This window comes from Geospiza fortis, unplaced genomic scaffold (assembly GCF_000277835.1).
Source record: "Geospiza fortis unplaced genomic scaffold, GeoFor_1.0 scaffold461, whole genome shotgun sequence".
In the NCBI taxonomy this organism is placed as follows: Eukaryota; Metazoa; Chordata; class Aves; order Passeriformes; family Thraupidae; genus Geospiza; species Geospiza fortis.
Genome location: NW_005054463.1, coordinates 1,167,349 through 1,181,917, shown reverse-complemented (window position 1 = coordinate 1,181,917; position 14,569 = coordinate 1,167,349). Strand labels below are relative to the sequence as shown.

Sequence of the window (14,569 nt, the reverse complement as noted above, 5' to 3'; positions counted from 1 at the left end):
TGTGCCACTGGCACAAAGCACACAGGACAGGCCAGAGAGGAACAGCCCAGCCTGAACTGGTTTTTATTTTACCTGCTTGCTGTGTTGCTGGGGCAGGGTTAAAATTAAGAGAAACCAACAAGTGCATTTTGGAAGGTTTGCCTCGTGAACCAATTAACACTCCACTTATCAAGTCAACTTTATATAATGTTAAAGTCTGAAGTGGAGTGGAAAGTCACAGAGTTAAGGTTTAACCTCTTTCTTCAGCCTGTGCCCACCCACATCCAGATATCAAGGAGACATTGCAGGTTGGACTTTCCAAAGTCACCTCTTGTATTCCCTGGAATGCCTCTACCCCTTTTAAAAGTTAGTGATGATAAACCTGGCTGCTTGTAAGTCACTTTAAAGCCAGCCAGGTGATAAAACACCAGTAATTTTGTGGACTTCCTGGTTTGTGTTAGTTCATCTCAGCACCAGAGTGCAATGTAAACAGAATCCTTTTCTAGTATTATTTAATTAATCACGTCAGAATCCATGTAGAATTCCTAGCAACCCCACCAGTGCTGGGGTTCTGGACCTTCTGGGACATGTTGGTGTGGGACTTGGACAGTGCATCCAGGTCAGTGGCCTCACAATATTAAGTACAGAACATTTGCACTTGAAATTTTCAAATGTAAGTGGGGAGGGAAATCAGAATGCTTCATTGGCATTAATGTAACTAAAAATTGACTGTCAGGTTCCTTTTGCCAGATGTGAATGAAGGAAGCAGTTAAACCATGAGAAATACATGAGGAGAGCTTCTATGTAGTGTAATATGTGTTTCTTCAGACATAGAATTGGAGCACGTAGCTGTGAATTTCATCTCTTTCAAAACCAAATGCAACATTATTGTCCCTATCTGTGTTTTCCTTGATTTGGTGCATAACTTATTTGCATGTTTTCACATAGACAGGTACATTTTCCTTTGTTTTTTGCACATATACAGATACAACATACAAACCTGCAAAGTGAACAGGTGCTGCAGGAAAAAAATGTGCTGGAAAGGAAAAAAATGGGGTGTAAGATTCTTGCTTTTTCTTGGTTTGAATGGGTGCTGCAAGATCGCAGCAGGAGCCGTGTGAATATTTGGACAATTTGGAAGATTTCAGTAATTCTGTGACTGTGCCAATGAAACAGGAGTTTGTTTGTTTGTTTGTTTATTTGTTAAACTTCTGGCACAAAAAGGGCACCTATTTATTTATAACCCTAGTGGCAGATTGAAACATTGTTTTATCTGTAAAATTCTGCAGATTAGTTAATAAATAAATACAATCTAATGAATCATATAACACAGCCACTAGTAGCTGTAAAATAAATTGAAACATCTATTAAAGTAACAACAGGCTGCAGGCAGAACCTCCTGAAGAGACAGATAAGGACCCAGCCCCTTAAATGCTGTACCTGAGCACTGATATTTACAGATTTACTCTAGATTCTGGCTGTGTGGTTCCCAAAGACAGGGTATAGATAGGAAAAGTTTCTCTTGACTAGTGCACTTACTTCTTGGATGAAATCCTCAGGGCTTATGTAGAATCTGGTGTTCAGCACTGCTTGTTGTGGCATATTGAGGGAGACCTGAACACTGGTACAATACTCAGTGCTTGCTGCTTGTTTGACAGTGCTGTAAACAACTGGCAGGTGGATGCAAGAGTCAAGCTGCTGGTTTGTGCCCTGGAGGTGTTTGTAGGAGAGGCAGGCATGTCTAGAGAACCCCAGAGTTGGAGGTGTGATGTTTTGCTGTTGTTTCACTGGGTGCTGATGTCCCATGAGGATCCAGCTGGGTTTCACTGCCAGCTGTAATAGGACATGGTAGCTGTCAGCAAAAATAACTTATCATTGACTGCCACTGTGGAAAAAGTCAGGACAAGCTGCTTTTCACTTGCTGAGAACCTCACAAAATATTGTGCCTGTTGAAGAGCCATGTGTATATCAGTTACACTTGATAATAATGTTGACTGAGAGGCATCGGGCCACGAGGTCACAAAGTCAGTCAAGTGCTCTGTTGTGAGCTCCAAGTCAAGACCTTTATGTAGGCTTTTCCTGTTGTACTGCTGCATTTTGAGTTTTGAACCTTTTAAGGTGCCCAGAAACCTTTTTAAGCACAAATCTACTTGTGTGACTTCTGTACTGCATGATCTGGTGACCCAGCCCTTTACTACATGGGTCATTATTAGGGTTCATGGACCCTATTATTATTAGGGCTCATGGCCTCATGAACCCTAATACTTGGCCCAAAATGTGTGACTCAAAAAGGTCCTTATGAAATGGAGACGTCAGAATTCCGTGAGGTCCAGGAATGTATCCACATCCCTTGAAACATAGCCCAGGTGTTGCTGCCTGTTCTTGGACTGGGAAGATTAAAAAGTTAATGTGAAGTTTTCATAAGGTGACTAGAGATTTTGTTCTTGCTGAAAATTAGATTGCTTTAAGATGTCACCGGTTGGGCCCTCAGGGGAGGATGCACTTGACACTGTGTGTCTCCAGTCCGTGTGTTTGTGTGCTCTAGCCTTTATTTCAGATGTTTACACGTTGTGACTTCTGCATTCAGGTTGTCTTGGACAATCTTGGGCTGCCTGTGGAACTTGACCTTATTTCTGAAGTCCAGTATATATGAGTATTGTGTGTGTAATCTCACAGGCGAAAAAAAAAAGAAAAAAAGGCAAAGCATCAAAGAGCCCCCATGAATTTCAATTAACACATTTACAGTCATTAAGCACAGCAGTGAGGTACAGCTTCAGAGTGGGAGGCAGTTCCCTTTGCAAAGCTACGTGCTGCTCAGAGCCAGCATGGGCTTAGGTCTCACTCTAATTTTTTTGTGATTAGTTCGTTCAGGGGTCTGTTATTCATGTAAATATTTTTGTGTGTGAGCCTTTGAGCCCGGCAGCTCCAGACAAGCCGAGGTGCAGTGTTTAATTACAGTAGCAAGTCACAGCCACCGTGTCGTATCTCCAGAGCCTCAGCCCTCCTGCTGCAGCCTCAGCTCTGCCTTGGCCCTCTCTGCCTCTCAGAGCTGCATCAAGGACAGCAGCAGCTGTAATTGCCACCTTCCTGCAACTATTGCACCCTTCTTTTTGGTCCCATGTGGGGTAAATGTCGTCAAACTGTGCTCAGTTTCCCAGTCTGAAAGAACTCCATGCAGCACATGGCCTCACAGTGCCACATGTTGTTTTATTTCTGATTTGATTTTCTTATTGTTCCTCTGTTCTGTGCCATCCTAACTATCTCCTCTCACTCTTTAATGTTTACTCTCATATCTAATATAATCATAGTGTATTATTAAGTCCTTAATTTCTCAGTAGACGTACCAGTGCTATTTTTCTGTGTCTCCCTACTTGTGAGTGCTCCACAAAATTAGCCTCTGTACATCTGGCAAAGTGCACGAGTTCATTTACATGCTGTGAAGAAGGGAATTATTACCTTAATCATATGTATGAATAATTGAAGCCCAGGAAATCAGAATAACTCGCCTGCAGTCACAAATTTGTAGTGTAACCAAGAGTTGAACTGTACGCTCCCTAGTCCCAGCCCAGCACCTTAAATCACATTTCCTACCTCTGTGTTAAAGCTGATTGTGCTCTGATAAGTCCCATTCAAGGCAAAGGGCTGCTCTGTAGGCACAGTGTGACTGCAGAACAGTTCCCTTCACTTAGACACCTTCCAGTTTGAGGGAAGAAAACAATTAGTGAATGAATAAAGGTTATGATTATGATGGGGAGCTCACTGATATGCTGAGATGCTCAAATGCATTCAGGAAAGGGCAACAAGGCTGGTGAAGGGTCTGGAACACAAGACCTGTGGAGGAGTGGGTGAAGGAGCTGGGGTTGTTTAGCCTGGAGAAAAGGAGGCTCAGGGGCGACCTAATTGCTCTCTAGAACTCCCTGAAAGGTGGTTGTGGTCAGGTGGGGGTCAGCCTCTTCTCTCAGGCAATAGGACAAGAGGATACAGCCTTGATCTGTGCCGAGGTGGTTCAGGCTGGACATTAGGAAAAAATTCTTCACAGAAAGAGTGATTGGGGATTGGAATGATCTGCCCAGGGAGGTGGTGGAGTCACTGTCCCAGGAGATGTTTAAAAAAAGACTGGACATGGCACTCAGTACCATGGTTTAGTTGATAAAGTGGTTTTAGGTCATAGGTTGGACTTGATGATCTCAAAGGTCTTTTCCAACCTAGCTGAGTCTGTGATTCTGTGAAGTATCAGCTCAAAAGAACATTCTAATTTTAACACTGCTCCAGAAAGCTTCAGTTGGAGAATACTGGTGTTTGCTCCAGCTCTGGGGTGCTGGGGGCTGAGCAGGAGTTCAGATTTTACAGAAGTAAGTCCCACTGAGTGCCCTGCTGTCAGGGGGTCTCCTGGTCTGAGCCAAAAGTAGCTGTGTTACCTGGCCATGCAGTGCAAAAATCCTGGCTGGCTCCACTTCCACAGTCTGGCCAGGGCAACAGAGCAACAGTACTGGAAATCTGGGGCGAGCCTTTGCTCCTTGGACTGGGCCAGCCCATGTCACACGGGCAGCCATGCCCAGCCCTGCCCCAGCAGTGAGTGCTCCAGCTGTGGCCATGGACATGAGCCAATGGACAGGGAGCAATTCTGCTCTGCTTTGCTGCACAGCACAATGTGCTGCCCAAAACAGGCACTGTAGTGTCAGGGCTCTTAAGGGAGGCGGGATTTTAGCTCACTAAAGTGCATTGCAGCTCTGAACCCATTCCATAAGCCTTTCTTGCTTTATGTGCTTATGGCAAGGTGGTACCTGGGATGCCTTGTTGTTTCCCTTTGACTCACTTTATATTCTGCTATTCACTCCCATCTCTTTTGAGAGCAAAATGCTCTGTGAATGCCTTGAGGGCTCTTTCTCTTTCACTGACCTTTTTTTATGACTGCAAAGAAGTTTCCTTAGGCCCAAGTCTGCTTTCTGTCTTGAATATTGACCTTAGAGTTACACCATCTCGTTGTCGCTGCACGCAGACTTCCCAGCTATCAAAGTTCACCCACAGGACTCAAAGTATTCCTAACTCAGAAACACCTTGCTTTTATGTCCTCCTCCTCCTCTTTCCCCTCCTCCCTCCACATGAGCATTTTAATTTCACAAGCAAAATCCATTTTGCTGTGAATTTCGATGAGTGGTTCACCTGTTTCCAGGGCAAAAATTGTACTTCAAATTTAAATGTCTTTTTCACTGTGACTGTCATAATATTTTCCATTTGAGGCTGAGATTCCACCGTGGGTTTTCTGTGCCATGTTGTCATCTGTCCAAATCTAAGCTCAAATGTGTGGAAATTCTGACATTTCAGTAAGAAATATAAAGTGGGTTTTTTATGTTCTTCAAGTTGGCTGTTTCATAGGTGTGGCCGCTGGGTTTTGCCCAGCACTCTGGTCTTTCCCATTTCAACAAGAGATCAAAGATTTCTCAAGTTTTTTGGGCTTGCTTGCATTGACTGTGCCGTGTCGTTTTTGTGAGAGTAAGTGACGGTGATTTTTTATCTGATTGTTGATCCTGAAAAGCTGATAACAGAATAATTACCCCAAACCAGGCATTTCCAGCCTGACTTTGCTTGGCAAGAGATGGTTGTGTGTGATGCTGAACATGGTGTCCGTGTACACGTGCATCTTGGAGGAGGCAGCTTCAAATCAAGCAAACTTGGAGTGGTTTCACAGTGAAAATGGCTCTGAGGCAGAAAGAGCCATTCTGCTCTGTGGTAGAAACTCTGTCTCCAGATTTGAGAGGAGTTTCTTGGGGTTTTGAGAGGGGTTTGGTAGATGTAGTGCTGTTGGACTCCTTCCCCTCAAGTCAATGCCCTTTAGTCAGAGTCTGCTTATGCCCAGGAGTGTGAGCTACATGTTTTGGGGGCAAATTTTGAATATTGCTGTTTACCTACACTCAAGTATTTGACAAAGGCTAAAATATTTTTTGTCAGTCATGTGGTTTCATGTCAGGTTGTTATGTGGAACAAAGTATGCTGTTGAGATTATCACTGAAATTGAATTCTCTAAAAGGCTTTTGAAGCTTTCTATCAGGTTATATGAAATACATAGAAATGTACACCCACTGGCAACATTCACTTCCTTTTTTTTTTTTGTCATTAACTTCTTTGAGAATACAAGGGGATATTTGCAGCTCTTTCAGTGGCTTGACATTTGTCACAATGATACAATTTCTAAAATGTTGACTGTAATTGCTGCCTCAGCTCACTGAACCTCTTAGCAAACGGGCTGTGAGAATTGCTGGTGACACAAACTCCTGCTATCAGAACTGATTCCATTGTGGTGTGACCTGATCAATTGCTCTTCAACACAAGTCCCAGTCACTCGGTGTAATTTTACAGTGTAAATCTCTGTGTCATTTTATAGTGTAATATTTTACACCTCTGGGGCTATGATGTGATTGCAGCTCTAGAGCCAGGGGGGACAGAGTTGGGAAATGAACCCAAGGGAGTTGTGCCTGATACTACTCAACTGGTGCTCACAAACTTCATTCTTTGCAGCTGTGTATTAAGCAACATGACCAACATTTGCCACATATTGTTTATTCTCTTATCTTTCCCCCAGAGAAGAGAAAGTGTGTACAGGGCCTGTTCCTTTCCTGAGGAATTATGTTCCTCAAATCCCATATTGCCTGTAGAAATCATGTTTTTATCATTAACTTTTATCCTCTCTATTAACCTTCAAATTTGATGGAATTTGGGTAGCTGACTGTCCGAGATATCATTGGAAAAGCTCTGCCATGTTGTTTGTGAATAGTTGCTGAAATGGTTGCAATGCAGGGAGCAACCATTTGAAGAGGTCTAATAAAACCTCTTTTTTGACTGTTAATTATTAATTTTTTATAATATGAGCTTGCAGCAGAATATTTCTCTCTGTGTTAAATGATAATAATGTAATTAATTGTAGCTGCCTAAAATAGCTGCGAGCAATCACCACTTTTCCTTGTGTCTTACAGTTTATCTAAGTTGCTTGATAGCTTAGTGTAGCCAAACTGGGTGGGCTAATTTAGCCCTGCTTCAGCTCAGTTAACATAATTCCTTCCATTGCACTGGATTTTTTTATTAGACACCACATTAGCTTCTAATGAAGGTGTCAGACTGACAGACATTGATGCCATCTAGATGCACAATGAAGCATTGTAATGGTGATTATAGAAGCCTCTCCATCCTGGGGAACCTCTGGTGTGTTTTCCTAAAGGTGCCTCCAGAATGAACTGGCTGGTTTATGTTTAAGAGCTGGGGCTTGATCCACATCGTTCACATCAAGGGCAATTATTCTGGGAATGATAATGAGTCTCATGCTGGGCCTCCACTGAGAATTCCATTACCAGCATCAGTTATGGCAACAGTGTAAGCAAGCGAGCAAACTAAAATGAGGGCCACAGCAACTCTTTGGTCTAAGACACACTTTCTTGAGGATAAGCCTCATCTCAAAACAAAGAAATCCACAGTTTGGATACTAACTAAAAGCAGGGGTTTTTTTTTCCCTTGATTGTGCCACTAAAATGTGCATGCAAACTTTTTGGGAAAACCTAAAAGTTTCTGCAAGCATGTTCTTTTCATCAAATTCCTTTTTTCATGTTTGAGCCCTCTGACCAGCTCATTCTTGGCTGTGCCTGTCCCCCCACAGCTTCCCCACATTCCCCCATCCCAGTGGTGACGATGCAGTTTGGCTGCAATTAGTACAGCTCCCATTTCATTAAGTAAATGACTGTGAAACGCTTTCAATATTGGGACAAACCCAATAGAAACATGTAGATCACCCAACAGAGGATGTTCTCAATTTCTTTGGCCAGAAACTAAAATTCTTACCTAAGGTTTTCAAAACTCTGGAAGAAGTTTGACCTTCCCCTTCCCTCAGCCAGCTCTGAAGTTTGCAGCCAATGGTGTTTTACTAGACTTGCAGCACTGACTTAATAGCTCTTTAGTTATTAGAGGATAAATGTTCATGTTCTACAAGTTTAAATTATATTAAAAGCCTTTATTAGCACCACTTGGCAAAATACCTTCTGGCTAGCTTTCTGGCCTTGGGCTAGGCCATTCTTGTGGTTTCTTAATGACATACTATGAAATGGATATAATTTATGAGAATTTGGTGCCAGGTTTTGTGTGTATTAAGAGGCATTTGCCGTTTGAGCTTAATGCTGCTGAGCAAAATGAAAAAAAATTAAAACTTGAGTTATGTCTTGCATTCATCTGGCTTGATTTTCATTGTACGTGGCTTTTTGTATTTTTATGTATATATATTTATATTATATATATTTTAATTTTATCTGGTCTCTGAATTACTGGTGGTTGTTCAGTTTTGGCACATAGCAGTGCTGTTACCCAAGTTACTTTCAATTTATTTTCCAACCCTCCCTGAGTAATTTTGGCAAAGTGTTCTCAATGAAAGAACTCTGAGCCACGTAATAGGTTTCCCCACAGTTGGGAGAAGAATTAGGCCACTGGGGCAGCTCATTTTTGTGACAGCAGCTGTGCCAAGGGCCAAAGGCCTCAGAAGTTTCTTTCCCACGAGACTTGGTGCTGGGGTGTGATTCAGCTGGTTGGTATTTTCCCCCCTCTCAGCATCTGTTTATTTGCTTTGCCACCGAGGCCGCCTCCTTTTCCTTCTGCTGCTACAGCGTCAGTGTGAAAAACGGATGGGGCAAAGCACCTGGCGGGTGGGAGGAGGCGTGTGCTGTGGGAACACGGGCCTGGGAGAGAGACCTGGGGCTTGAGTAACCTTTCTTAGGTGTGTTTCCATCACAAGAGTTGTTTGTGGCGGAGGTGTGAGCTTTGGTGACGGCTGCCGTGGATCTGACCCCGTGCTCTCATTCTTTCCGCAGTGGGGAAGCCTCACAAGTGCAACTACTGTGGCCGGAGCTACAAGCAGCGCAGTTCTCTGGAGGAGCACAAGGAACGCTGCCACAACTACCTGCAGAATGTCAGTCTGGAGGCTGCTGGGCAGGTCATGAGTCACCATGGTGGGTGCAAACCGCCTCCAGAGCTCCCTTGGACTTGGAGCGGCTCGTGCGGGTTTCTTTCCATCCCTTCTTCTTCCTTCCTTTCCATCACCTCCATCTCAGAGATTGCTTACACTCAGAAAGGCAGGAGGAGAAAAAAAAGATGGGCTGAAATCCTCACTCTGTCCAGTTTAACAGCCCTATTTGGGCTTATTTTGTTTAAGTCAGTGTTTCACTTTTTAGTATGTGAACATATGCAGACATGAAAATAAAGCCAAGTCACCTGTTGAAAATTACCCAAAAAGTCATGTCATAGAATCATAGAATGGTTTGGGTTGGAAGGCTCCTTAAAGATCCTCTAGTTCCAACCCCCTGCCATGAACAGGGACACCTTACAATACACCAGGTTGCTCCAAGCCCCATCCAATCTGGCCTTGGATGGTCCCAGGGATGGGGCAGCCACAACTTCTCAGGGGCCTCACCACCCTCACAGGGAAGAATTTCTTTGCAATGTCCCATCCATCCCTGCCCTCTGGCAGTGGGAAGCCATTGTCCTTTGTCCTGTCCCTCCATCCCTTGTCCCAAGTCCTTCTCCAGCTCTCCTGGAGCCCCTTTAGGCGCTGGAAGGGCTCTGAGGTGTCCCCAGAGCCTTCTTTTCCCCAGATGAACACCCCCAGCTCTCCCAGCCTGGCTCCACAGCAGAGGAGCTCCAGCCCTTGGAGCATCTCCAAGGCTTCCTCTGGACTTGCTCCAACAGCTCTGTGTCCTTCTTATGCTGGGTGTTGCAGCCACGTATAAAATGTATGATTCTCTTCCCCTTCCTTTCTGATAGTGAGTGATAATTAGAAAAGATAAGGATGGCAGAGGTATTCAGAAGTCATTCTTTTTACCCTCTGTAATACTATTTTATGCCTCCAAAAAAGGGAGAGATGGATGTCAAAATCTCTAGAGCAGAATGGAATTCAATAGTGTTGTAAAAAGTAATTGTAACCAAAAAAAAAATGTTTGTATGCATTTACATTTGCTGGTATTAATATGTTAACTAACACTGCATGTGTTAATATACATAAGGGCTGAAGATTGCCAAAAAGATTGTTGAAAGCAAGAAATGTCAAACTCTGTGAATTTGTTTTCAGAAATTTCTGGAGCTATTAGTATGGATAATGAGCATAATGTCTCCGACTGCAGGGTTGAAGGCTTATCTGTAGCACTAAATGCTAAATGGTAGCTGTCCAAAAAAACAGTTATAATTTTATTCAAAATTAGTGTCTCACAAACTCTTCTAAAACTGAACTTCTTTTAAGTTTTCAAAGTTGTCTTTAGATATTTGATACTTGAAGACTTAAAAATTTTTTAGTATTCAGAAAATATAAAAACGTTTTCCATTTTGATTAAAAATTGCCATATACCTACAAATACCAAAAAAAGTTAGTTTGTGGGTAAATGAAAAGGCAAAAGAACACTTCAATTTCTTTTTTTTTCTATTTTGCTTATCATGACTGAGTGGAGAAATTTGGCTTAATCTGGAAATAATTTCTGTTAAATAATTTTTAAAACCCTGAAAATGCAAGCTGAAATAAAATCTATTCAGCATTGCTACTATAGGCTATATTTCGGTGACAGAAATCTCCAAAAATTTTTAAATAGTACTTTCCCATGATCAATTTAAGCCTATAAAGGCACATTAGACAGTTTTAGTACATGTTGCCAAAATATTCATACAGCTCTATTAAGTAATTGCTCTCTTTGTAGACACCCTGGAGACTAAAGTCAACATTTAAAATGTCATGGATGTTTTAAAGATATTGACATGAGTGATTATGTGCCTGAGGTGGCTTTTTTTGGTAAAAGTCAGTGAAAAGGCAGGTTTCAAGGCTTTGCTCTGGAGGTACCTGTTGTGGGCTTGGTCAATTAGGTAGGAGTTGAACCACTGAATTGATTCCCAACAAAATACCCACTCCTTGTGCCTGTTAACCAGGGGGGGATGCCTTCAGTCAGCCTTTCCTTAGGGAATAACAGGAGCCTGCCCACAGCTCTGACAGCCAGGATGTTTGAAATCCTGTTGTGGAGGAGCTTCCCAAATGCTGCTCAATGTCTGGTTTTATTAGACAGTTATTTATTAAAATAATAAATTAAATTAATTAAAATTTCTGAGGAAATCTAAAGCTTTTTTCTAAGCTGCCTAATGCCATGACAAGAAGGATAAGTCCTTAACCTTGTCTGCCCAAAGAAGCTGCAGTGATTGACCTTGCATTGATTTTTCTACCACCTGAAGTTAAACCAGTGCAAATCCCATGTGGACAGTTCTTTTATTTACAGCCTGACTGACTTTGCTTGGACTTAAAATAGAAGTGTTCACACAACCACTTCACTTTTCTCAACAAAATTAGCTTAAAGCAGCACTTTGAATTCAACCAGTGCCTCTTTCTCCTCTGGGCAAATATGTCTGTGCCTCCCCTGGTGAATGTTGAAGGGGATGTTTGATCCAGTGTCTTCATTTTAGTTGTTTAGAGAGGGCACAGCGAGGACAGGCAGTGACAGGGAGCTCCAGATTCAGCTGGGACCAGTCAGAAATCCCAGCTCCCATCCCAGCACCACTCACACCAGTGAAGCTCAGCATGAGGGTCATGAGCACCAGCCTGTAGAGATCTGCAGCAAATCCTTTTTCCTGGGATTGTGAAGGCACCAGGGAAGAGAATAAAAAATTGGTTACTCAGCTTAATCTTAGGCCTTATAGTAACCCTGAAAAAACTGTATTCATTTCCTTATCTCCCATGTCACACATGGAAATGATATTCCTGAGGATCACTAAGAGTATGTTTTGGAGACTTCTCTTTTGCATCCCATTGGGATGAGCTTTCCTAACTCTCTTTCCAAATACTTGGTGTTTTGTTTTTGCTGGGCGTTTTGAAGCATTGAGTGTGTTTTGGTGTGACTCCTGCTCACAACTTCACCATTGCACACAGAACAGGGAGATGTGGGGATTTTCTGATCTCTACCAGCATCCTGCTCCTCCTGATTTAACAGCACCAGCATTGGCCAACGCTAAGCATTGATCCAAATTATTTCTGCAGAGACTAATTGTTCCAGAAAACTGGAAGCAGCCCCTAGAGGGTTTGGATTTTTTTCAAGCATTGTGCTCAAGCCCATCAGTTTACAGACATGCTACAGACATCTACTTTGGTGCTTTCAATTATCTCTGTCTTGCAGATGGCTAGATCACCTGACTGAAGCCATAAGGGGAAACAAGAGAGGAGGAAGGAGGGCTACTTTTGGGGGGGGGGGGTGAGTAGGAACATACAAATCTCTGGGTCTTGCTCCATTCTCTTGCAGGGTGCCAGTTGCCTGTCGAGCTGCCCCTCCTTGTGTTCCTGTTCCCTGCTCAGCAGGACAGAGGCTGCAAGAGAGATCCCATGATTTTGTTGTTGGAATTTTTCAGCTAAGCAGTGCTGGCTCTGGAAGGAGAAATCAGTCTGCAGTGTGCTGGGGGTGACAAAACAGACAGTCCCTGCATGCCAAGAACATGCCCTTTTTGCAGGAAAGAGCAGGGAGAAATGTTGAAGGCTAGCTATGGTTTGCACCCAGTTATATCTTCTTCTCCACTGCCACAAAGCCAAAAGTCCAGAGAAATTCTTCCAGGAGTGGAGAAGGGTACTCTTTTCAGGAGAAGGAGAAAGAAGCCTAGCCCTAGGCTGTGAGGCTCAAAGGCCAGCTCCACATAAAACACACAATGGCCTTGTGTCTTTCTCTCTTACATAGTTGCTTAAAACATCGTTAAAATGCTGGTCCCACAGGACACTTCCCACCAGGGTCCATGGGAATATTTCCTGTCATTTCTCTGCACACACACACTTCTTTTAAATAGCAATATTGTGAGCCTCAGAAAGGAAATTGAGGTTGATGGAGTAATACTAATTTATACCAGCTGAGACTTAGCCCAGTGTCTGGTGTCTGCACACAAAATATTTATCAGCAAAACACACACTGGGTAATTTTTTTGCTTCTCTTTTTTTTCCTCCTATTCTTTCCTCACTGGTACAGCATAAACTCTTTTAATAGTTCATGTGGTTTCTGAAAAATTAAGAAGTAAAAAGTTAAAGATATTCACTATGATTGAAAAAACAATGTCTTCAGGAAAAGAAAGACTGTTCTGAAGACTATCCAAGTTTATGAATTCAGAGTTTAGCTCAGAAACAATACTTTGTATTAATTACAGTTGAATATTGACAGTGTCAGAGGCAGTGAACTCTTCCATGGGCAATCCAGCAGCACACCCTGATAGCTGATGAAGAACATCCCTGAACAGAAACATACTCAAGCGTGGGCTTTTCCTGGGCTGGAAGTTGGATTTTTAGAATAAAAAAGTCTTCCTGAGCTGAGACTGTAAATGCTCAGCATGAAATGAGTTGCTGTATCTGAGCTAGTTATATCTTGTCAGCTGTTCAAGGTAATGAAGTAGGATGTACTACAACAAAAAAGGAATTGCATTTACTGCTGAGTAAATGTGTACACGAGCTTCTACTACAGAGCAGCTGATTGTTGAGAGCTGGTGGTTTTTGTGTGATCAGTCTGGTTTCCCTCTTTCTTTTTTTTTTTCCTTAAAAAAAAAATCAGGCTGGGCTACGTGTTTTATTTGTGTGTTTTTAAATTGAAATGAAAATTAATGTATCTAGAATTGTCAATGTGATATTTAACTTTTCGGGTTTCTGAAATGTGATATCTCATCTGTTTGGTCCAGTTTTGCCTGCTGTTTAAATGGTTTCAGAAACTAGATTATTTCCTTCTTTCCCTTCTCCTAGGAAATCTGCATTAAAAAACACACTCTGGTAATGTATTTCTGTCATAACACAAATATTAGTGTGATTCAGTGATTCTGTTGCAAAAGAGAAGTGCCCTGGATTATAAACTTGGGTTCTGACGTGGGAAAAAGTACCTTCAGCATGAAAAATGGAAAACAAAGTGCTTTTATTGTTGATGATTTTAGTTTTAAAATGAGTCCAAGCAGGATTTTTGCCTGACTTAGAGAAGAGCAGATGTCTTTTTTAGCACTATTCATTTTTCATGGAAGAAAGGTTTCAAATTATGTGTAGGAAATTTTACACACATATGCCCAGCAGCAGAATTATTTAATTATTACTTAATTGTTATAAGACCATACAAATGTCACTACATTTGGGGCTTATTCAGATGGCTTTTAAAATGATCAGGAGCTTTGAACTGGTTCAGGATGCTTTGCACAGGTGTTCCTAGGAGGGATTGGGCACCTTCCTAGCACCACACCACCAGCCTTGTGTGTCCTGTGCACCAAGGGCTGGAAGTGGCACCTGGGTGGACATGGCCCTTGGCTGTCACATCCCAGGATTCACACCCTGTGTGCATGCATCCCCTGAGCCTGGGGAAGCCAAAAAGGACAGACAGAGGCCAGTTCCCAGTGAAAATCAGCAGACATCATCTTTTCTTTCTGCCCAAATCTCCTTGATAAATACTTCAGTAGTGCAGATAGCTCCTGACCAAGCACGGTATTTAATTAACCTTAAAACTTTACCCTTAGCTATTAAAGTATTCCAGGCCTCCCAGTCTGCACTGGGCATTAATTAGGTCACTTGAACACTGCATCCCATTTTGTTGCA

General features: G+C 42.5%; 1 protein-coding gene across 3 annotated transcripts in view; it reads left to right on the top strand.

Annotated features, from left to right (window-relative positions):
• The window catches only part of IKZF2 (IKAROS family zinc finger 2), a 109,752-nt gene that overhangs the window by 85,953 nt on the left and 9,230 nt on the right, over nucleotides 1–14,569 (top strand). For all 3 annotated transcript variants that reach the window (XM_031062778.1, XM_031062779.1, XM_005427959.2), the window contains one exon: nucleotides 8,823–8,960. In XM_031062778.1, coding sequence (XP_030918638.1) covers nucleotides 8,823–8,960 — 138 coding nt within the window. The remainder of the gene's footprint in view (nucleotides 1–8,822; nucleotides 8,961–14,569) is intronic.